The sequence below is a fragment of the Cydia amplana genome, chromosome 3, assembly GCF_948474715.1.
Source record: "Cydia amplana chromosome 3, ilCydAmpl1.1, whole genome shotgun sequence".
Taxonomy (NCBI): domain Eukaryota; kingdom Metazoa; phylum Arthropoda; class Insecta; order Lepidoptera; family Tortricidae; genus Cydia; species Cydia amplana.
Genome location: NC_086071.1, coordinates 4,854,485 through 4,879,476, shown reverse-complemented (window position 1 = coordinate 4,879,476; position 24,992 = coordinate 4,854,485). Strand labels below are relative to the sequence as shown.

Genomic DNA, 24,992 nt, shown 5'->3' with positions numbered 1-24,992 from the left:
TAGTGAGTTTCGCTCTAACTGGTATTAATATAACTCAAGTACTAACAGTGATGTGCTTAGGGGTTTCAAGTAATTAACGCTAACGCTAGATGGCGTTATACATAGTGCATTTTGCACTAGTCATTGAGTTTTCACTTCTGCCGGCACTCCCGGAGTGCAACCCGTTGTTTTTTTAGATAGTATTTTGCTCGCCATGTTGCGTTAAACAAAATTGTAACACTGTAGCAAAATGCAGCAATGTAGTTTCGGCAAGACATTTAGGGGCGGCAGTCTATATGAGGGTTGAGAAAGGGACGGCTAGTAGTTATAGTTACTACAGGGCCCGGGCCTAGGGCAGCCAAGACTGCACATCCACTACTGCTCGACCCTTGAACCCCTCGCAGTATCGTCCACGATTCGATTCACCTTTTTGAATCGTTCTCTACGCTCGCATCAGTTTTCGAGAGCGAAATCGCTCTGGTTTATAAATACAGCACGAGGCGAGAGATAAACAACAACTTTGCTCCCTTGTATGTATAATAAATAATTAGAATAGAATATAATAGAAAAACGTTTATTGCAAAAACCATCTACATACAGCACCACACATGTAAATTTAAAAAAAAAGAAGATCTTATACACTAAACAGTTAAAACTATTAGTAGCTTAAACTAACATGCAATAATCGCAGTAGGAATTATAGGGACACATTAATTATTTATGATCACATTAAACAAATGACAAATAGCGTTATGTAAATACATCTCAAAAATTTTGTTTCGCCTTAATTAAAAAGGGAGTGCTAGAGAGGTAACCAGGAATACTAATATGATTATGGGAGTTTTATTATTGATTGAACCGATCTTATTGGAGTATGAGGGGCATGAAACCATGTATTATTTCAGTTTGGTGTTGGCCTGTTGACTAGGTTGGTGATATCCGTACCACTACTTCACCACCACAGAACACAGGGCGGACACCCCATACGAAATAGTTTTATTGTATGTATACCTACGCATCAATGTGTGTATAAGTTCCTAAGGACAGTTAGTTGAAAATATCTTGGCGTTAACAATGGAAACGTATTTCAAGAAAACGTTGTTAATCGAACTGAGATTCTAGCAATCTGCATGTAGCCGCCAGTCAGTAATATTATTACTTATTCTGTAACACTACACAGCAACAGTAGGCAGAAGTTGAATCATCGATAGACGGCGTGGGCAGAGTTGTTGAAACCCTAAGTAGACCGCCCTAGTTCTACCCGCTACCATAGTCCACCCTGTTAATTGACAATAGGCTAGATGACAAGTTTTTTAATGGTATCAGTCGCTCCAGTGAAATTTCTTTTGGCTCGCTAAGAAAATCTCACAGTGCAACTGCCATATCAATGTAAACCTCACTTTATCTGCGACATCGTTTTTAAATATAAAATTTACTTTGTGACTCTCAAAAACCTATTTTTGTAACTCCTGTTTCAAACCGCAGCCCAAATGAATTGATTAGCCTGTAAGTATAGGCCGTTAGGCAGCGGACTTGCCGCTCGCGCCCCGCCGTGCGCGTGCGTCCAGGCTGCCGCCTTAGTACAACATACACCCAACGAACCTACATTATCGGAGGTTTATCAAAAGCATTGATAACTATTGATAAGCATGATAATTATTTCAAATTGATTACGTCACATATTTTGATTAGATAATACAGACCACTTATAAAGTCAATGATCAGAGGTAGTTATGCGGTCCAGTCCAGACACTATCAGTGAGAATGAGATGGATAATATTGTATTTTATTTCAATGGAAATTTTGGGATATTGGAACAAAAACGCCTGTTTGACCATCATAAGCCTAGATTAGGGTAACTACAAGATACTTTTTATTCATCGAGAATGTTATAGTAATGGTGAAAACCCATCTAGTCGAAGTGAATTGGCCAATAGAACTGTCTATTTAGTGTCTGGGATAAAAACACATGTAACATATAAAGATAAACGAGTAGAAAGTCGCCCTATTCCCTAAACCCCTATCTAAGCGTCGCGTCGCGTGGGCGACATGACGTCAGCCACTCCGTCGTTACTTTCCCCCTTCCTTCGGGCTGGATGACGGTCACGTGTTAACCTTATTCGCGTTATACATTAGTATCCGACTGAAGTTTTGATTTGGGTTACGACATAAAAATGATGTTTCCGATGGTTCCGTTTCGGCCAAAACACTGCCGAACCTTTCAGCGACGCCGAAACTGTATTTTCGGTAGTGTCCGGCCGAAGTTTTGGGTTCGGTTTCATGTTTCGACCGAAATTAGAGCAAAACCAAGCCTTCGGTTTCAGCCATCAAATATATCGGAGCGGCCAAGGTGCTCACAAATGAACACAGAACATGAAGGTGAACACGCCTCTATTGTCAAGGCGCTAGAGTGCGTGTTCAGATATTTTGAGCACCTCGGCCGCTCCGATATATCTGATGGCGACTGTACCTAGGTATATGTCGTCGGGGCGGAGTAGATGCACCTCATTGCACTCGCAAATACCGTCTAAATGTGCCCCAAATTATACTATAGTGGTTCCGTGAGCCACCTCGTAAGTCAGTCTAATCACTAATGAATTTAATAAATACGTGGTTCTCTATTCCCATATTTTACACCGAAAACAAAAAAAAAACAGCGCCACGGCAAAGCTCGGTCCCCGGATATAACATCTTTGTTTTAATTAAATTCCTTATAGTGAACACAATTTCAAAATGCGGCACTAATAAGAGCGGGTGCTCGTCTCAAGACGCCGCCTATCAAGCTTGCCTGTTGTCTTAAAGAACGAGCGAAATCATCGACACATTTTGTTGAGAGGTACAGATAGAGCACGCCCTGGGCTGACCCAGAATATAAGCACTACCTAATCCATAAAGCCCTTTGTTGCAGCGGCTTCTAGTAGTATAAATGTAACCGCAATCTCAAGAACAAATACTCGTACTTGGAGATCAGAATTGCTGGTGCAACCGTACTAACACCAACTCAATACAGTCTGTTGAACCATCAGCCAAAAAGAGTGTTGAACCATCAGCCAAAAAACCGCACCCATACAATTGATGTTACCCTGCCATTTTAAAACCATTTCAGCAAGTTGTTTTAAAATGCGAAAGACTCTTTTACCCTTCACTGGCTGATTACGATGATGTTTTTCTCATACAACGAGCAAATTATAAACGATCAACGCATTTTGATTCTGATCAAGGACTTGCGACTGATCAAGGATTAGTCCAACATTGAGAGGCCTATGTGATATTTTTCGTTGCTTTTGATTTTTTTTATTAACCTAAGTTCTAACAATTAATATTAGGATTTGTATGTGCTATTAAAGTAAGCAAACAACTCGTTTATTAACACAACATGAATAAGCAAACAGTTTAATGTAATGTTTTGTATGTCAACAACGTCCATCATATTACGGGGCCGTAATCGAACATGCCCCAAATGTTTACGTACGATAGTCTCATATAGATATTATCATATTACTCATGTTATCAACACAGATGTTAGATTAATAAAATTTAGTTTCCACATCAATATTCCTTTACCTTTTTGATAATACGCAATAAATCATGTAAAACTATTTACCGCAACAGATCAAGTAGGTAAGTACTTTTAAAATAATGCTGTTTTAGTTACATTTATATAAATTTCTACAGGCTAACGATAGACCATTTTATGATGATTTACTTCCACATCGGTCAACAACCTTATCACCAGGTTGTTATTTGGCCACTAGGGTCATCTGCAGAGCATAATTCCAAGGTCCACATGAACTTGCAATGTTTTGGAGTAGACCAAATCATATATTCTCACTTCACAATTTTATTGAGTACCCATTGTGCTTCTGTACAGTCAAGTGTAAAAATATGGGTGCACACATCTCAAAAATATATCTCATAGCTCTTATGTCAACGAGTTAAGAACTATGGGACATATTTTTAAGTATATTATATGCACCCCTGTTTTTACTCTTGACTGTGCGACATAAATTAGGTTCTATATTGCCGTACACTTGATTCGAGTTACGTAAGAAAGAATGGTGCACTGTACAGAATGAGTGTACAACGACCATTAATGAGATTAGGCTAGGTTCATGGAAGCACACAGTTATGGCGGCGCGGCGACAGAACCCTGACTACTCACGCGATGTTGCCACGTTCTGTTCATGATTTTATTACATGAACGTTCTACTCTTGTTAGGTTTAATTTAGAAATATTACACAAATCGACCTGGGCAAATACCTAAATAAGGCATAAGGTTTAAAGGTAAACAATAGAGCGAAAAATTGTGCTTTTATTTTTTTACTATTTTCAATCGATAAATCATAAAGAGTATAGTTATTTTGACTAGTTTGGTAAATTATAGCCTATTGTAAAATTTGTAAACAGTGCGGACTTGCAAATGTTTTCCTAAATGCCGTCACCAAATTTGCATGGTCATATGACTAATTCAAGAACTGGCGAGTTTATCCTCATTTGGCATTACTTTACTGTGAAGGTTGGTTCTAATCATTAGTTGCTGTTGTAATTACTTCCGAAACTGTATTAGATCGAGCGAATTTTTTTTAAAGATCTGATCTACTAATCTTGAAACAATTTCAAAATAAGCCCTCTGTACATCGGAGGACATTTACACGATGCATAAGGTCCACCGATGTACAGTTAACAGTGTGGGCGATGGTACTAGGGTAAAAATCGGACTAGTTTCACCTCATGCTCGGTAAAATAGGTTTCCTCAATGTTTTCGGCACATCTGATGTTGTGCCCCAAGTGTGGTTGGCAAGTTATCAAGTTTAAAACGAGTTAGTGCATGTATCGATGTTTCTGAGCTTAAAGCTGGAGCAGGGCGGGATATCGTGTTTCCTGCATGTAATGTACAGGCTGCACAGATGGAGCCCAACACCCCCCCCCCCCCCCCTCACCCCCCTTCCGCGTCGAAGTTTATTTGCGCAGTCAACTATGTCTGCAACTAAATGGTATATAATAGATTTTTGAGGAACCATAAAATGACTAGGCTTTATTTATCGCTGATAGCGGTGTACTGCCATCTCGCCGAAATATTTTTCGCCTAATTTCACTTCCCAACCAACTTATTGCAGTACTTTTAGTTGGCAAACCAATGTTTAGCGTATTATTATTTAGCATAATTTTTATTTGATCACAATTTTATTTAGCAGATGTTCGTTTTACCACGATTTATTTAGAAAAATAGTCACTAAGCAAATGTTTTATTATACCTAACTATTTATTGTTAAATAACGTTTGCCCAAATTGAAACTTCGCATACGTTTTATTTGAGCACAATTATATGTAGCAGATGTTCATTTTACCAAAATTCATTCGATCTTTTGTAAACTCGGAATAATGATATTCGGCATTTCAAAATAAGACTTAAACGCACTTTTTTAAGTCTAACTAACCAAAATCCGAATCGGAGCACCCCACTATCCACGTGGTCTTGTCTGTCCTACCCCTAGAGTGTATATAAAAAGCCGGAGGCGCGGAGGGGAAGCAAAATACGCAAATTACGCAAGGGCGAAGGGGCTGCTTTGCCCGTAGCGCCGGAGCAGATGCGGAGCACAGAAGGCTTAATTTCGTTGCGTATCACATTAACACACATCAACTGACTGATTGAAATGGTTATGGAATGTAGTAAACAAAATTACTACCTCCATCATTGAACTGCACATCTTGAAAAACTACCTACATAACGAAATAAAATGCTACTGTAATTTGTAGCATGAGTACTACATTATTAGGGTATTTTAGTAGTATGCATCACAATATTAGGCGAAAAATAATTTATGCCTATCAATACATTTAACATAACAATAAAAGACATTTTGAAACATGACCAACCAAATATTTTGCTACACAATAATATTGTAAATAATCATTTGCGACATGTTATATATGCGAAACATTGGTTTGCCATCTGATAGTTTTACCAAATGATACTATGGGAAAAATAGTTTGGGAAGTGATAATTTGCCATACAATTTTCGGCCACATATTAGTAAACCGCTGATAGCATTACCTCGGTACTTGGTTAATACAAATTCAAACGGCTAAGTAGTCTGTCACAGCACAGACAAGACAAATTGAGTACCTAATTAAATGCCTTAATAAATTGCTGCTTGTCTGAGCTTCGAATAACATTACTGAAACGAGTGACACGATTAATCTTGTTGGATTTGGTACAACAGCTGTTAATGATAATAATTTAATAATCTGATTAATAACTTTGGCTATTAGTAATTTTGTAACGACAGAAAGCCTAAGGCAAACTAACTTTGACACCACAGTTAACACTAATGCCTACAACTATGCTTAAAACAGTAAAAACATATATTTGCCCTGGCTGGTATTCAAATATATATACTGTCGATTAGATACTGTCGCAAGTGACAGCCAAGTCAGACAAATCGTGTTATCAGACAGAGCATATGATCACTTATACACAGGCCTTATATGTCGATACGACACGATACTTAGCAGTATATTAAATACGAATGCGGATGTAAAGATTACCTCCTGCATTATTCCGGTGAGATATTGAAACGTCACAAAATTAACGCACCACAAACACGTCTATAGCACTCACCTGGAAGTCGTAGACCCTGGTCTGCGCGGATAGAGCCGAGGAACAGCACCGCCAGCGCGTCCGCGCCGTGTTCCCGTGCCAACAGCTCCACACACCGTCTGTAGCTCGCACCCGGGAGTCGTAGACCCTGGACAGTGCGTCGTAGCGGATGGAGCCGAGGAATAGGACCGCCAGCGCGTCCGCGCCGCGCCCCCGCGCCACCAGCTCCACACACCGTCTGTAGCACTCACCCGGGAGTCGTAGACCCTGGACAGTGCGTCGTAGCGAATGGAGCCGAGGAATAGGACCGCCAGCGCGTCCGCGCCGCGTCCCCGCGCCACCAGCTCCACACACCGTCTGTAGCACTCACCCGGGAGTCGTAGACCCTGGACAGTGCGTCGTAGCGGATGGAGCCGAGGAATAGGACCGCCAGCGCGTCCGCGCCGCGTCCCCGCGCCACCAGCTCCACACACCGTCTGTAGCTCTCACCCGGGAGCCGTAGACCCTGGACAGTGCGTCGTAGCGGATGGAGCCGAGGAATAGGACCGCCAGCGCGTCCGCGCCGCGTCCCCGCGCCGCGTCCCCGCGCCACCAGCTCCACATACCGTCTGTAGCTCTCACCCGGGAGTCGTAGACCCTGGACAGTGCGTCGTAGCGGATGGAGCCGAGGAATAGGACCGCCAGCGCGTCTGCGCCGCGTCCCCGCGCCACCAGCTCCACACACCGTCTGTAGCACTCACCCGGGAGTCGTAGACCCTGGACAGTGCGTCGTAGCGGATGGAGCCGAGGAATAGGACCACCAGCGCGTCTGCGCCGCGTCCCCGCGCCACCAGCTCCACACACCGTCTGTAGCACTCACCCGGGAGTCGTAGACCCTGGACAGTGCGTCGTAGCGGATGGAGCCGAGGAATAGGACCGCCAGTGCGTCTGCGCCGCGTCCCCGCGCCACCAGCTCCACACACCGTTTGTAGCACTCACCCGGGAGTCGTAGACCCTGGACAGTGCGTCGTAGCGGATGGAGCCGAGGAATAGGACCGCCAGCGCGTCTGCGCCGCGTTCCCGCGCCACCAGCTCCACACACCGTTTGTAGCACTCACCCGGGAGTCGTAGACCCTGGACAGTGCGTCGTAGCGGATGGAGCCGAGGAACAGGACCGCCAGCGCGTCCGCGCCGCGTCCCCGCGCTACAAGTTCCACGCACACCATCTCGCCGTCACGCACCACCATGTCGCTGAATACCTGCGCACAAAGACCAACATAATATTAAGAGAAACGGTCGCGAAACGCGGGTGGGCCATTATTCAACCACACTATTGTTAATTTGAATGTAGATTTTGATAGTATCTATTTCCGGTTATTTTATAAAAGTCCTGTGCCTACTTATATTAGATAAGGAGAAAGGAAACTCCATCAAAACGGAAAAGAATGAAGGAAACGCCCCATCGAGATCTACTGCCACGTCTATAAAAATGTGACCAGCAAAGTTATACAAAAGAAAATCTCAAAATATATTGTCAAACTATATCTACCTGGTCGGGGATTCCACATCGTGCTGTAGGTAATAATTAGAGATATGTATGTAGTTCTTTTATGTCATAGGGTAGTGATGAGTGATGACTAATCGCTCAAGGATATAAATGTACTCGTTTATAAACCTATTCCTGTCTATTATAGCGGGGCTATCCGTCAATCAAAGGGACAGAATGAAGAATGACCAGCATAAGCATTATCAAGCGTTCGTCAACCTTTACAACACACCTTGGCGGTATTAACCCTTCCGAACTCATTCATGTATACAGGTTTTCAACCCTAAGCCAAATTTTGCATGGTGAAGACAAACCTATATTTATTATGGAACTCTTCGAAATCGAATAAATATTGGCTTTTCCAACATCTGATCAGTCAAAATGTATGAAGCTGCAATATTTTTTGTAGAATTTGGAATCTGTCCCCTAGTACAAGTTGCTCAGTGTGATCTATAAATTCACCTCGCAATGTATGGCTTAGGGTTGAATAATACCCTTTTATACCGACGATACCTATACGTTTTTTTTTCTACATTATATGATAACACTGGGCACTAAAGTGTTAAAAACATCCATAGAACAGTGAGCTATGTACTAGTAACAAGTAGGCGTAATCGTGAATCACCTTTATACTTGTTTGCATGATACAACGCACTTGGTGAACTGTGGGAAAAAAGACCACAGTCTTGGCCTAGTTTTCCAATTCAATTTATAAACTTCGTAGAAACGAATAATTACACCCTGAAGAGTTATATACCTAATCACCAGAGAAAACTAACAACTAACATGTACCTACAGTCAGCAGCAGAAGTTGCTAAGTGGGCCAGGTGTTCAAAATGATCTTGACGCGACTTTATTGTTAAGAGAATAAGAGCGTGTCAAGGTAATTTTGAACACCTCGCCGGCTTAGCAACTTTTGCTGCTGACTGTACCTGAGTTAAACATCGCAAACTATCGTAGTCGGCGTAAGCCTGAAAAATGAATTAGGTTAAAGCTAGTGTGTTGTACTTATATATCTTATTGCGTTTATGACATGACTAGCTCCTGCTTCTGACCTAAATTCAGCATATAATTAATTGGTTTCCGTGATAAAAACTATCCTATGTACTTCCCCGGCACTTAAACTAAGTACTTATCTACATCTCATTTTTCATCAAAATATAATCAAACAATGGACACGGATTATATCGCGTATAATGTAATTAATTAAAAAATACATCCCGACGCGAATAACTACCTATCGGAGTAACCGAATACAAAATCGAATCGTTACGTGAAAAGTAACAAAAAGAGTACCTACAATCCGTAGCGATAAGGCCAAAACCGCATGTTGTTTAACTAGTTATGTCTTAAAGAGATATGATTTTTCATTTGCATTATGTATTTGTTGAGGGTTTGTATACAAATCCTCTTTTTTGTATTATCTAGTATTAGATTAGTAGGTATAAACAGATTACTGAATTTTTCTCATGACATATTGGATTGGCACATGTAATCAAGTATAACATAGGTATACCTATTGTTTGCGGCTACTATGCACAATATTTCTCTTGACCTTTTGCCAAAGTAGTGTGCTGACGCAAGTGTTATGCAGTGCAGAATTTCGATTAGCGGTTTGCATACCACATATCGACATTTACCTTATTACCTCACGGATCTCTTCCTTGGATATACACTAAATTTCGAATTAATTCATCAATTCGAAATTATACATATAAACACAATAATGAACCCAATAAGAGTACCTACAATGCGAATCTCTGCGACCTTCAACGACATCTAAAAAGAAAATTTTATCTTGACTTCATGCTTCGATAAAAAAGATAACAATGAGCATTGTTTGCCAATTGAATGGCGGCCGACAGTAACTGAAATTTCCATGAGTTGCTAGAACCTAATCGTACTTAGATATAGTAGGTCGAGTAATAGAAGGGAAGCCTTGCCCCCTATGCTCCCGAGGCCTTCACACCCGCCCGCTTTTTACAGACTTCAAAAAACAGAGGAAATTTCAATTCGTCGGAATCATTTTTTTTATGTATGTACCTATGTTCACCGATCGCTCAAAAAAGATTCCGTACACTGTTTCGCTAATGTAACGAAACTGTAGCTTGGTATGTATGAACAACGTTTGATGTTAAGTAGATGAAATTGAATCTTATGTAGATGTAGTGAAGAATTGAGAGGGAGTGGAGACCGCGCCACCGTGACCGAGTGAAACTGTATCCTACGCCCGAGGACGTCAGGACAGGACACCCCAGTTGACGCATACACTGTCATCCAACATACAATGCAGCGTCATAAGACTTAGCTAATTACTTAGTTAATTGTTAACTTACATCTTATTGCTTATGGTGGTTCGAAACGATTGTCATTTTGGCTAGGCCAACCCTGAACCCCGTGTATGTTCATCGAAAACCAATAGTTCAAATCGGTAGCTCTTAAGGTCCTTTATAATATACGTAGAGTATTTGACTAGTCAGTCAAATCAGTATCTTTTTTCGAACTGTCAAAAAGTTACTAGAGTCTATGCGGAAAGAGAAGAGTCGTGGAATGTATTGGGCCCCATACATTTCACGACTCTTCTCTTTCCGCACAGACTCTATTTATATGAACAGAAAAAGCCATGTCACGATCTAGTTACGAAATCTTTATAGTTCTATCCGATTTATAAAATAGAAATTGTGTCAGAAAATAACTCTGTAATAATTTCTAATAATTTTCTGGTGTTTTTATTGTGTACATTTATGAAATTATTTTATTTGAAATACATACAATAAATACAAATTTAATATTTTCCGGTCCACGATTCCCCTTAACAAACACAGTTGGACCCGCTGGCCAGTTACACAATAACAATATCGAAGCCCTCATTCAATTTAATTAGTCCTCAATTCCCATGGCGGCCACATCGAGCGTTAATTGCTTAATTAATCGAAGCCGGGTCACCGCTTATTGAAGGTCAACCGTTTAATATCTATATTGTAAGATGCATAATTGCATATGTCGAAGGGTGATTGTTATCAAACTGTTTACATTACAGCGTTGGCGCTCTCATGATTTGCAACACCTTATAGCTTTACCTTAAAGGGGTGGTTTCCATTGATTTATATTATATATAATTATTACTTCGTAAAGACGGGTCTTACGGGCACTACGAAGTGGGCCAGAAAATTGGTGCGCAAATGGCGTTTGTGCACATTTCATTGGTGTGCATGAGGTTCGTTCGGCGTTATATGAACGGGCCTATCTTTACTTTTAAAGTCTTTAGTGGTTTCATGTTAATGTACCGATTTTCGAAACCTACCAATAGTTACCTAGAACCAAATAGACCATCCATCTTTATTGTCATCAAATTGTTGAACGTTAGTGTTTACCAAAACGTTCTATTAATGTTCAGTTGCATCATTGTATTGCAAACGCGGTGCGTCATTCATGAATGTACTCGTATGTTAAGTCAGTAGACTTCTCTAGTATTATGTACTAGGATTATGAGTCATCATATCGTCCGGTTATCGGGTCGGAAGCCGCGGGCAGCCGGCCAAGCCCGGAACCATCCGATGTGCCAACTCTGACGTATTAACCCTTAAATTGGCAAGAGTAAAAATTTGTAAAAACAAGTAATATAGTATCATACCTTTATTTAATACCGTCTGGGGGTCTACAGAAAAATGTTTAAAAAAATCCAGTATTGTTAGTTTTTCAGAAAATCTATGTACATCACTATGCACGTTGCCAACTTTATAACAAGGAAAGTAACATTCTTGTATGTACACGCTGGTTACCGCTGCCAAGAAGCCAGTAAAATATTATATAAACATTAACGTAAATTATTATGAAAAAATATAATTTAGTGTGGAACTCTCAAAAGCAATTTAGTTTTTTTGTTTCTCCGACGATGAAACAATGGAGCATATTGCATTTGATGCAATAAAATTTCGTCTTTCCCTCCTTGCAGTATCTGCAGCATACATTTTTCGGTCCACTCTCAGGAAAATGCCCCAAGTTGTTAAACCAAAGACTGTCTGTAGGACTCTATTTCACAACCTTTTGTATTTTTTTTGTTATGGCACAGTTTCTCAACTTTCATTTCATCGGTTACCAATCTTCGTCGCTTTACAATGTCCTTTGAATAGCTCAAACCGGAAGTTCTAAAAGTAGGTAAACTAAAGCTGTATCTAATTCTGTTTTTCTTTTTCAGGCTGGTACATTTCACGTGTTTATATGAAGCTCTTGTTACCCTAGTAGTTAATGGCGATGAGTGTTCAAGTGTTGGTAGATGGCATGGCTACGGATTGTACAGGGCTTAATGTGGGCAAGGCATCATAAATAACTGTAGATGGAGAATGTAGAACTTCCTCTAATATGGTCGAAAGACAATCAACGTGCTTTCAGAATTAATTCGTGCTTGATTAAATTATTTATCGGGGGTCCTTTTGTTTCACATAAAGTTTTAAGTTATAGTGTATTGTTTGTCATATTTTCATTACTTAGTCATAAAACTTAAATCGTTAATTTTTCAGGACTTTCGTAAGGTTATCCTTTAGATAGGTTATATTAGGTTTGTTTTATAGCAATCCTGAAAAGTAACGCGTGTCTGAACCAAACAAATTATGACTAACGAAAATGCGGACAAACAATACATTATGACTTAATTTTTTTTGGGAAACAATAGAGACCCGCTATCATCAGAATAGAATTGTGTATTGCGTGTAGGCTCCTCATCGGATTCCGTCAGATTCATCATCAGAACATACATTTTTTACGGGAATTAAAGCCAAAATCTTATGGATCTACACAGTGTTAAGTACTACAGACAAAGAAAGGAAAGCATACTGCTTAAAAATATTTTAAATAAACAAGGACACGCAAAATCGTTAGTTTCAAAACAAAAGTTAAGTACAGATAAGTTGGTAATGTACACCGTGGTTACCTATGTTTATTTACCGTGTAGTTGGCAACGTACACGGTGGTTACCGTGGTTGAATGTAAGTACATCTTTACAAACTTGCCAACGGTAACTGTGGTGTACATTCCTATTTACCAGTGGTTATCTTTATTATTATGCCTTATGCACACAAAATGACCAATTATTCATATAGTTTACTATTTTCTTATAAAACACAAAACATAATAATCATAACTTGCATACAGAAAAGTTGTTAAAATTTAATAAAACTTATAAGAGGTACTGGCGAGCGTCGCCGCTTTGATCAGATTCTTTGATAGTGACGTTAATTTAAAAATTTTGTCATATCACATATTTTAGTACTATTCATAACATCATTATTAAGTAGTTTCTGATAATAAAAGCTTAGAAAATTCGATATATTTATGACAGGATTTTTTATTAACTAACGTACACGGTGATGCACAATGCCAATTTAAGGGTTAACAGCAATATAAACAAAATTGGTCATACATGGCTATTGTTCTTGGAAACTCCGTACACATTAGTAAGCTTTTATTGCCAGATTCGAGGCATTTGAGGCTCTTTATTTTATTTAAACCGCCTGCGCCTGTGCAGCTAGCGTGCCATGACATCTATGAGCGAGATAGACTTGCGATCTAGCGGTAACTGAATTAATTAGAATGATAAGATTAAACTCTTCTGCGAGATGGTATCATAGACTTTTTTGTACCTACTTAAAATATTTTAAATATTACATCAGAGTGGACTAAGCTGTAGCTGTAGCATAGGTAAAATACTTGTACAATGCCGCGACCGTTACTGTGTACCATCGTACATAGAATATTTATACATATGATACGTGGTATATTGAGAAGATATTTATTATAAACATACTATGTACTAACTAACAGTTAATGGTTTTCACGTAAATAAATGTATGCCTCCAATCTATGTCAATTCTCATATACGTCTAACGTCTAATATACTCGATACCGAACCTATTAATTACTTACATTAGTTTCGGACGATCATAATTCAAAATAAAAGTAAGTAGGTAATTAATAACAGCTCTAGCGGAACCTTTATGATCAAGAACGTCTGCCTTTAATACTTGTTTACTAGCGTTTATCATTGACAATGTCACGCACACTTCGGTCCATTTCTCAAAATTAATGACGTAACACGACAGAACGACAGAACAGTCCTCTTACGATTAGGTACAACATGTCTACTTTTTCAAATTACCATGTCATCATAAGTTTTATCTCCGTTTCAATGGAATCTAAGGTCACCGGGGTCATTATCTGAGGACTAGGTCAAGGCGCGCATTTCCGACAGCGGGCTCCATATATCCACGCTGATACGAGGGTCTAGACGACCCGTCATGGACGCTAATAGTCTCGTCGTCATGCGTGATTCAACGCGCTCAATACTGTTCAACAAGCGAATAGCATTAGTAATCTGGAATAAAAACACATCTCGGTATAGTGCTGTTGCTGGCATTGGCCAGCGATGATCTTATTTTTATCAACCTCTCCACTACAAGCAACCAGTATCGTACTACTCGCGGAACAGATTTACGCATTCCTGCTACGAACCTAAAAGAAGAAAGAACTATAGGTATTAGAAACGAGGTAGTTAAAAACTATTTGTGAATAAATAGTACATCGATGCCAGTGACGCCGATGTTCTCACGAAAACAAACGAAAGGCTAACTACAAATATAATTTCAATGTGATTAAATTGAGACGAACCGCGCAGATTTAATTAACAATCGTGATTCAAACACAATAATGAAATGTTAGTGTTGGTAGTATACTAACTCGTTATACAGTACCCAAGTTTTAGTAATCTTTGCGACACAAGTGGGTACATATGGTATGGAGGGTATACCTACGTCGAATCTGGGAATGCTCTGCGATAAAACGTTTAGTAACCGTGGCGACCGTACAGGTAGACAGGTACTCGTAAATAGGGCGTTGAACGAAGCTGCAGGCGCAGTTCATGCACCCCCTGACCCCGATTAGAGCTTAATTGAATCTGGGATGTCGGTCGCCGTATTCCCTTATAAATACGTTAAAGCGCGACGCCTGAAGCGCTCTATGAAATCTAAAATTAACGCGATAGTTTCCGAGTGGGAGTAAAACGCGGCGATCGAGGATGAAGAGATCGTAGCCGGAGAAAAACTTCGTTTATCTTGTCATTTATTTGAGTTTATTTTGTCGAAGTTTTCACTTGATCAAGTTACGAGGTGTTCACATTGAATGCGGATCAGCACGCCCCTCGCTCCGCTGTGCGAGCAGAATATCACTAAAAATTCTCAATACTTTACGGTTTTAAGCTAACTGGTTAGTTAACCCATAGTCTGGGTTGTTCTTTATTTGTTCTTCTTATTTGTTTTTTGTTTAAAATAAATAAATAACTTAGGTAGAACCCAGACTGATTGAAATTTTAAATAAATAAAATAATAATATATGAGCACTAATGAGCGGGGATAGTAGGGTATCAAATTTCGAATCGATTAAGCCCGTGGAAATTGCACAGGTGAGCAGATGACCCAGATTCCTACATAAACTGAGCTGAGCTAGAAAATAGCTGATATTTATTTTAACTAGATAGGTACTGAAAGTTTTCACCGTGACTAGACAGACTAATTTACCGTTCAAACAAACTAATAAAAAATAGGAGTAGACGAACTTCCTAAAATGGGTAAGTCGGTAACCCAAATCGTTAACATTTATAATAATAGGAAACTCGCCCGATTTGGTTAGCCTTTGGTTTTGGTTTTTTTGGTTTTGGTTTTTATATAAAATAGGTAATCCTCCTTTCTTGACATATTCATCCCTCCGCATCACATACCTACCTATACCTATACTAATAGTTACCTACCGTGCAAGGTGGTCGTGTGACGTATTGGTCCCATACAGTAATACATATTAGTAAATATTATGACTACGAAACTTTTGTATAATCTGTAACCAATGGCAGAGACAAATACACAGATTAACACATGAAACTTATAAATATTTTTCTGTTTGCATAGATAACTTGTTTCGTTAACGATTATCAGTAATTCCTATCTCCGTGATTTATAAAATAGGTATACAGCATGTGTATCATCAAGCAGCTATTATGGAAGTCGATAACTAGACTTAATTATAGTTTATATTAGTGCCATAGGTTTCCTCATTACGTGAAGTCATATAATTAGCATGCGCTCTTTGCTCGCTCGCTGATAAACAGATAGAATAGAATAGAAATATTTTATTCGTGGCAATAAAGATATAACAGATAGGTAGGTAAAGCACTATAATAACAGCAACACTCATTGACCATTTGTGGCCTTATATAAGGTTTACGAAGGGTTTTTTCCACATATTACCACCAAGTTGTCACCAGTGCTAACAACTATGATTTTTTTTTATTGAAAAAAAAGTTGAAAAAAAAAAACAAACCAACCCAGTGTGAATTTCTATCTCAGTAGATACTTTCACCTGACCGTGGGTAAACTTTATTTATCAAATAATTATTCTACAAATAAAAGTAATTAATTACAACTAACAAAAATAAAATAAACTAATAACTAACTATATACTAAACTAAAACTACCTAAAAAGTAAAAACCTACAAATAAAAAATTGGCCCCAAGTCTGTGCCGACCGGTAGGGTGCCCAGAAGGCTGGCGGCGTTGCCGCGCTGAACGGCAAGATACTAAAAAAAAATTTGTTGGTGATCAATACCAATAAAAATACCTAGATAAAACCTACTTTTTATATTACTATCCGATCTATTAAATAGAACTTGTGTAAAAAATAACTGCTATCTATGTTTTTCTAATAATTATCTGGTGCTTTATTTCATGCACAGTGTGAAATCATTTATTTAAAATACAGTCAAATACCCTATTTGTGATTTTAAATGTCTCGATTTTTGAAAGCACGACCCATTTTCTTTGTATAAAATATTATAATATACATATGTATAAAAAATTGCATTGTAAAAAAGTACAGTCTGCAAGAAATAAACAAAACAAACAAACAAATGAATAAAAAAATATTTCGTCGTACCCATATATATGTAATGAATAATGATAATTATCCTAACAATTTGTAAATAGGAATAGAAAATGTCAATATAACCCATCATTAATAAATCAAGCATTTAATAAAATAATTACTTAATTAGTTACGGTATAAAATACTATTAACACATTGTCCAACCGTATGATTTATCCTTCTAAAATGTCCCTGTAAGAATATTTACTGCGCATTACCTAACTACCAAGCAACTTACCTAAAATACCTAAATATTGCGTATAATTTAGAATTGTACAATTGTATCATTGCTCAGAACCCAGGACATTTGATCACCTATAATACAATTCATGCGTATTACGTAGCATATATGACAAAACTAAATACCTATGTATAGGTATATATATATACCGGTGTCGGTTAGGTAAATGCAAACATGTAAGTACATAGGTATAGACATGTAAATACGTTTACGAGTAGGTATACCTTGGAGGATATAATCAAACGGAGACGCCATGTCTGTAATTTTCTGTACAAAACAGTCTGCCGATTTTTGCGGGGGAGGGGAACGTCAAATGTATGCGTAACGTAAAAATAGCCATGTCAGATAAACGTCAGTCCATACATTGTGTATGACCGTTGGCCGCCTATTTTCGACAGAGGGGAAAGCCTGTCAATGGCTACTCCGTTTAGTTGTATCCTCCAAGAGGTATACAATAAGCGCAGTTTATTTAGCATAAACCGATCGTTAGCTAGTGCACACAGTTTGCTGTTAGCTCGCGCTGAAATATCTGTACTTACGAAAACTACGAAGCTACCTATTCATTGCACAAAACCCGGCCAAGAGCAAATCATCCCTTTTTTTTAATATAAACTGTGTATACATACCTTCCGCATTACGAGTATGGATACAGAGCTGCGTATGTGAGCGAAGCTTATTTTTATGTTATTTTTTCTGTTAAATATTTACGATAATGTTCACGATGTTTATTTACATTTTTACATAACTGTCATTCTAGTTCTTGCAATAATTGTGAATATCACTTAAGTTCCTGGGATTATCTGACTAATAAAACAATCCTCAATTACGGACATTAAAAAACATTAATTACACGGGTCATTCTACTTTTTCATGACCATTAATCTATTACCAGAAAAAAGTATGATTGATATTGAATTCGTGTTTAAAAATTGTATTCTCAAAATGTACCTGACCCAAATAATAGAAATTCATATATATATTAATATTGATTAATGTAAAAAAATTATAACGCAGTGGTAAATTATTTTTCATACAAATCGGGAGACAATCAAGGACGACTGAGTTACTGTGATTAAGAATAATGGCAGTTATTTATGGAACAAAGCTATCGGGATTGATAGCCTAATTAAGCCTCTTTCTTCATCACAAAACAGAAAATTAAAGTAATGGCCAAGTATTGAAAAATATGCAATTTACGAAAAAAAAATATGTGCAACGAAAAGTAGAATGGCCCACATGACTAGTATCCGTTCAATGTCAACGCAAGCTCAAGCTAAAACTGACTGTATAATCTATGTCACAAGGTGATTATTTGGTTGTGAGCATTAAATAACAGAGATAGAAGGTAATCGCTTGCAAACATTTATTTTGTACAATACTCGTTTTAACATTCAATTGAGATAGGAGGCGTGGTCGGCATGCCATCTGGTCGCATGCTGAATTCAGATATATGGCCTAAATTACTAACAAGTCTAACAACACTTTTAAACTGGCTCGGTACTCTCGGTAGACTTTGATAAATAAACAGACATCGGTTTTTCGGGAGCGAAATTAAATCATCAATGCTATCCCCATATCGTGACTACGAGGGCTGTTTGATAAGTACCCGTTTATGAAAAAAATAATTAGTTGTTTTTGTTTATATGCATTTATTTTTCTTCATAGTCTCCTTTTAACTCTATACACTTGTTCCACCTATATTCAAGCTTCAATAAACCATCCAAAAAGTATGATTTCGGAAAGTCATTAAAATAGGCCTCTGTGGCGGCAATGACTTCGTCATTTGATCCAAATCGCTTACCACCGAGCCATTTTTTCAGGTTGGGAAACAAAAATAAATCGCATGGGGTCAAATCTGGAGAATACGGGGGGTAAGGCAATAGGGCGTAGCGTAATTGTGTTAATTTAGCCATCACAACTCTAGACGAATGAGCTGGTGCGTTGTCGTGATGAGACAGTACTTTTTTATTTTTTAAATGGGGTCGTTTGTCCTTCAACCCAGCGTCAAATTCATCCAATAAATTGGCATAGTACTGCCCTGTTATCGTTTTCCCCTTTTCTAAGAACTCAATATGTATAATACCCTGCGAATCCCAAAAAACGGTCGCCATGACCTTTCCAGCCGATGGAACGATTTTTGCTATCTTTCGCGCAGGTTCACCCGGTAAAATCCACTGCTTCGACTGCCCTTTCATTTCCGGGGGGTAGTGGTGACCCACGTTTCGTCTACGGTCACGAAACGACGCAGAAACTCCTTCGGGTTACGTTTGAACACGGCCAAACACTGCTCCGAAGTAGTCAGTCGGTTCCGTTTTTGCTCCTCCGTGAGTAAACGCGGCACCCACCTCGCCGATACTGTCTTCATACCCAATTTTTCTTCTAATATGTTTTGTACCCGCTCGATTGGAACATTTACAGCATCAACGATTTCTCGAAGTTCAATTCGGCGGTCGGCTAAAACGATATTTTCAATTTTCTTAACCATATCGTCTGTAGTCACCTCAATTGGGCGGCCTGGGCGATCCTCATCAAAGACGGTTGTTCTCCCCCGCTTAAACTCGTTAAACCAGTATCTGACGGTTGTCATAGAAGGAGCACATTCATGGTAAACCGCTTGCATTCTTACTTTTATTTCATCACATGTTTTTCCTTCCAAAAACAAGAATCTAATTACAGACCGATACTGCTCTTTCTCTATTTTCACAATTTTAAGTTCACGCTTTCACTGAATCGCTGTCAAATGAGAAAAAAACAAAAGAATGCTGTTTTTTTTTTTAAATTTTCCCACCTCTGAAAAATGGCTTAAAACGATTGTATACATATTTTCGGCCCGTGATATTAATACATTTGGAAAACGGGTACTTATCAAACAGCCCTCGTACTTTGAAAGAAACTTGTATCTTCTTCTGTCAATCAAAAGAAAAATGTGGTAACTTATGTATGGGATACATACAGAGTTAGGAACTGAGTTTTAACTTTGAGTAGAAGTGCGAGATATGAGATTTTTTCAAAGTAGTGACGATATATAAGTACATACTAGTGATCACTCCAACGGGCTCAGCACGGTTCCATTTTTATCGACTATCACTATGCCCGTCACTTTCGCACTTACATACTTGTTAGAACGTGACAGGCATGGTGATAAACGATAAAAATGCGACCGTGCTACTAGGGCAAGTTTTGCTTGTAAAAATATAAAATATGAAAAGTGTGATACTTAAACAAAGTAACATAAGTCAAGTAATTTTGTCCTCAAGAATCCGATGTCTGATGGTTATTAAGGTTAACGATGGTACATTACGGTACCAAACAGCTGACTAGTCTTGATCTATAATAAAGTCGTAAACAATCGTGGCAGTGTGTTTAGTAAACGAGGCATTCATAATGTTTCAGTGGCTGTCAGTCAAAAATAGTCAAGATCAATGAAAATGGGTCGCGTCATACTCGTTGAATTGCGGTTTCAGGATAAAGATTTAGAGGAATTGTGTTTCAATTAAGATCAATATCGTGAGTTTAATGCATAACATACTATGTAATAATGCATGATATGCATAAATAGCTAACAGTGTTTTAATTCAATAGCTTGCTTGGACCCTATGTAATGCTAGCACGTATACCGATAACAACACCAATGACACCATGCTATGTGGTTTGAGGTTGCAGTATGTCACCTCACCGCAGAGTTTAGTGTCAATACTGTCAGTCCTACTCCTACTTACATCTGGGACTAAGGCACTGAAGTGCGCTTCGAAGTGGTTGTATTATTGATGTTCTGTCTCTTGTAGTTTACCGACTATGTGATTGAATGCTGGAAATATATCCTGGCATTCAATTATTGTTTGTCAAATGTCAAACAATCCATTTTACTTTTAATAAATTAAGTTGTACTTTAGGCATTTCATTTTTCTCATCGAAAGATCAGCGCTGCAAGCTGGAAGTCGCCATTATCATGCTGAGAAAAGGCAATTTTGTGGCACTTTCTCGCTTCTGTATATTTTTATAAGATTTTTTTTTCTTGTTTGTGTTAACGAATTTTATTAACTGCAAGCACAATACCAAAATCACGTCAATGTATGATTGGAGCTAGATGAACTGGTAATATAAATAGAACATGCCTTTGGCATCGTTTACCGAGTTTTTCATTACGAGGGTAGAAGGAGCGACGACCTGCTATCGATATAAACTGGGTTAAAGATACGCTATATATAGCCACTAATACACGGGTCATTCTATTTTCACTTTCTTTAGCGAATAGAATAGATGAATGTCTATTGAACTGAAATAAAAGTGTTTAATTGCATTTGAAAAGTATTCATTGGTAAAGAGACATATTTACCTAAGTTGATATCTGTTCTATCATTGTAAAATTTGGAATAAACCATTTGTTATAACAATGAGTTACTCGGATCAAGAATATATATAATAAAATTCTAACAAAACTGTAAGTGACATTGACAGCTTAAATGTGACTGGCGGGCCAAGATTCGAGGGCGGGCCAAGAATTCGAGAATAAGTGTGGACTACGAGTAAGAAACTAGATAGTAGAGAGCAAGCGATATCCTAGATAACAAATCTGGATGACATAATTCGAATAATTGAGTCATAGACTGCAATTGTTTTACCTACTTAATAATATAAATAAAATGCATTTCTAACATTTTCTTAGTGTCTTGTGCCTCATAAAACCCGATACATAGATAGAAAAAAAGCGTTATAAATAAACCGATCTCTACCATCCCAACGTCGTTGTTTTGATCGCAATGTCACCTTCATGAGATCATTGCCATTCTGAGGTAACAAGACGAACTCCTGAACGGCAAAACAGATATTACTGATAACTTACTTAGTCAAACATATGAACTGTAAACAAAAGAATGAAACCGTGGTTATTTATAAACATAGAGACAAGGTAAAGTGTAAATTGGTTAAGGGATATGTATAATGAAGCCTCGTGAAGGTCAGCTACCACTCCGTTGATGTACTGAGGAAGGGCAGGCATCCAAACATGTCGAAATACATAGTTTATAGTTTTAGTACCTGAATCTCTATCTGATTGAATATTTGTCAGCTGATGTGCTGTAGGGCGCAGCCACAGAAGACAATAAAAAGATTTAACCTAAATAAATAAACCTTATTATTGTATTCCGTGAGCCGCCAAAGCATCTTCAGCAACCGCAGATACTAATATTATAACACTCTGTATCCGTGATAGGCGACTTTTTAAGGTTTGAACTGGGTTTGAATAGCTGTAAACGACGTAAACGTCCTTTATCGTTTTTAAAACATTGTTTGTTGATTTACTACAAGTGTCTCGTTTTGAGGGCAGCCTATCAACTGTACCATTACCCTGGTGCCCTTTAATACCGGGAAAGGTGAACTGGCTGATAATGTAGGCAAGCATGTTGTACATATTTATTCCGTTCTGTATTTAGACGGTAGTATTAGGTACATGAGGGCTACGAAACGCACGCTCCGAGCGTTCGTTCACGCTTGACGCTGACATCAATTGCCATACGAGTAGGTACATTAGTTAGTTTTAACCTGTATAAGTACGACTGACCTCTTGAAAGTAAAGGAGATGGGGCATTTTGGGCCAAAGTGAATTAAATTATAGCTAATAAAATATTTAAGTATAAGGTATAAACTGTCAACAAGATCCTGGTTGTCCATAAAAAGTGCGAAATTACGAAGTAATGTTGGTAAATTGGTTTGTTTACATTATTCGCAATTTCTATTGAACTCCAGTTTACACATCAAGTTGTGTATAAATATTAGCACAATGTAAAAATCACAGAACAAGTTAGAATGGTGATGCGAGCAGGGTACGTGTCGCCGCCGGTTTTGAGCAAACGCTCGGATGCTACTCGCCCGCGCTGACCGAAAACGAAGTAAACATGCCTTTTTGCGCCACAATAACCTTCAGATTAAGAAGCCAGACATCAAATCTGTTTAAAGGAGGCGTATCCATTCACCAGGCACACAAGTTTTTACTACCGTGGCGCGAGTGTTAGTAAATGTGGAGAGGAACGAGCGGCGACACCGGTTCCGATACTAACTGCGCGCGATATCCATTCTAACCTTTAAATAATGTTCTGTGGTAAAAATCTAGACAGGAAAATGGAGTCTACTTTTTTATGGAGAAGTGGTCGTCCACTATCCTTTTAACTTCAGCCAGTACGGGGTCCTTAGTGTAGACGGACTCCATGTACGTACAAGTACATTAGTGAATGAACAGTGAAACTGACCTCATCGAAGTTGTCGACCATGAAGCATATGTGGGGGTAGGTGATCTCCTCGCCCTCGCCTTTCGTGTCCATTTTGCGGCGGCTGGGCGACGCGTATACCTGCGCATAAGAGACACACTTACCCAATTAAATTAGGCTGTTCATTACATAGGTATACGTAGTGCTGTTAATTAGTAATTTGGTATACGGGTTATTTGTTCCAACCTTAATCAATTATTAGTTAATCGCAATTAGGTATGGGATTTGTTCCCATAGTAAAAGTTACTTAGTATGGCTAAGTATTAAAAAAACAGCGTGTGAATGTGAATCGAGGTCATAGTTTCTTTACCTCCAATTTTAATTTTTCATGATTAGGTACTTAGTGTGCATCTTTACTTAAAACTTATTACAAAATTATGACTAAAATCACGCGTGGTAAAGGCTGACTTTTAGGCTAAAAAGCCGCGCATTTGACCTGGTGATGACGCTGATTTGAGGAGTTTTGTCAATCTAGAGGGTGGCTCGGGCTCGGCTATACCTACTTATAGTTGAGAATTCTCAGAAATTAGACAATTCTCAGGCCGCGGACTGTACGCAACCGTGGTGCGACGAGCGGCAAATCAAGACCGATCAATGATCATATCCACGAGCTCATATTTAATGGCTTTCATTTGCCGTACGCCGCGCCTGGGGGGCTACCGGGAAAACCGAAATTCGCAAATTGCGGGGATCTTTCTCTTTTACTCCAATGAAAGCGTAATTAGAGTGACAGAGACAGATGCCCGCAATTTGCTGGCGCCGCTTGCTTCCGCGTCCAGTCCTCCGCCTCATACCTGACTACTAATGTATGTAGTGCATAATTGTTTTCCCTCGTATTTTCTCGGAAACGTTCATATTTGTCATGTTACTTCAATCAACCTCAGTACTTTTTGTAACGAGACTGACTGAAATAGCAAGACACGTTTGTACGTTTCCGTAAAAATACGAAGGAAAATAATTATTGTACTACATCTGTACATTTATAACGTCACCGAGCGATCAAAGGGCCCGGGTGCGGGCGCGTCTTATTCACGCCATAAGGCCCGAAATAGACCAGACGATGCATCCAACCCGCCTCACTCGCGGACGATGGAAATAGTCCTGGCTTGTAACACCGTCCACACTAGAAATGGGCCGAATATTCCGTAATTATTCGGTATTCGGCTTATTGGACAAGTTTTCCAATTTTCGTAAATATTTTTCATTGTTTGTCTTGTCGCAAGTGTCGCAACACTGTAAAACATGAGCACCTCCAGTACTTTTGAAGCCTTGCAAGCATTTTTGCCCTTTGACCTGTTTGTTTCTAGGGAATTACCTCGGAAGCGATTCATATTTAGTTAATATACTTAATTGAAGTGTTTTCCAATGGTTTCTTCGTTCTTCACCTTGACTGAGCTAACATTCGGCCGAATATTCAT

At 38.8% G+C, this 24,992-nt stretch overlaps 1 protein-coding gene across 1 annotated transcript in view; it reads right to left on the bottom strand.

The window, feature by feature from the left end:
• LOC134662650 (uncharacterized) overlaps positions 1–24,992 on the bottom strand; it is a 54,367-nt gene that overhangs the window by 7,427 nt on the left and 21,948 nt on the right. The window contains exons 4-5 of the mRNA XM_063518923.1: positions 23,557–23,655; positions 7,679–7,819 (exon numbers count right to left, since the gene is read on the bottom strand). Coding sequence (XP_063374993.1) covers positions 7,679–7,819; positions 23,557–23,655 — 240 coding nt within the window. The remainder of the gene's footprint in view (positions 1–7,678; positions 7,820–23,556; positions 23,656–24,992) is intronic.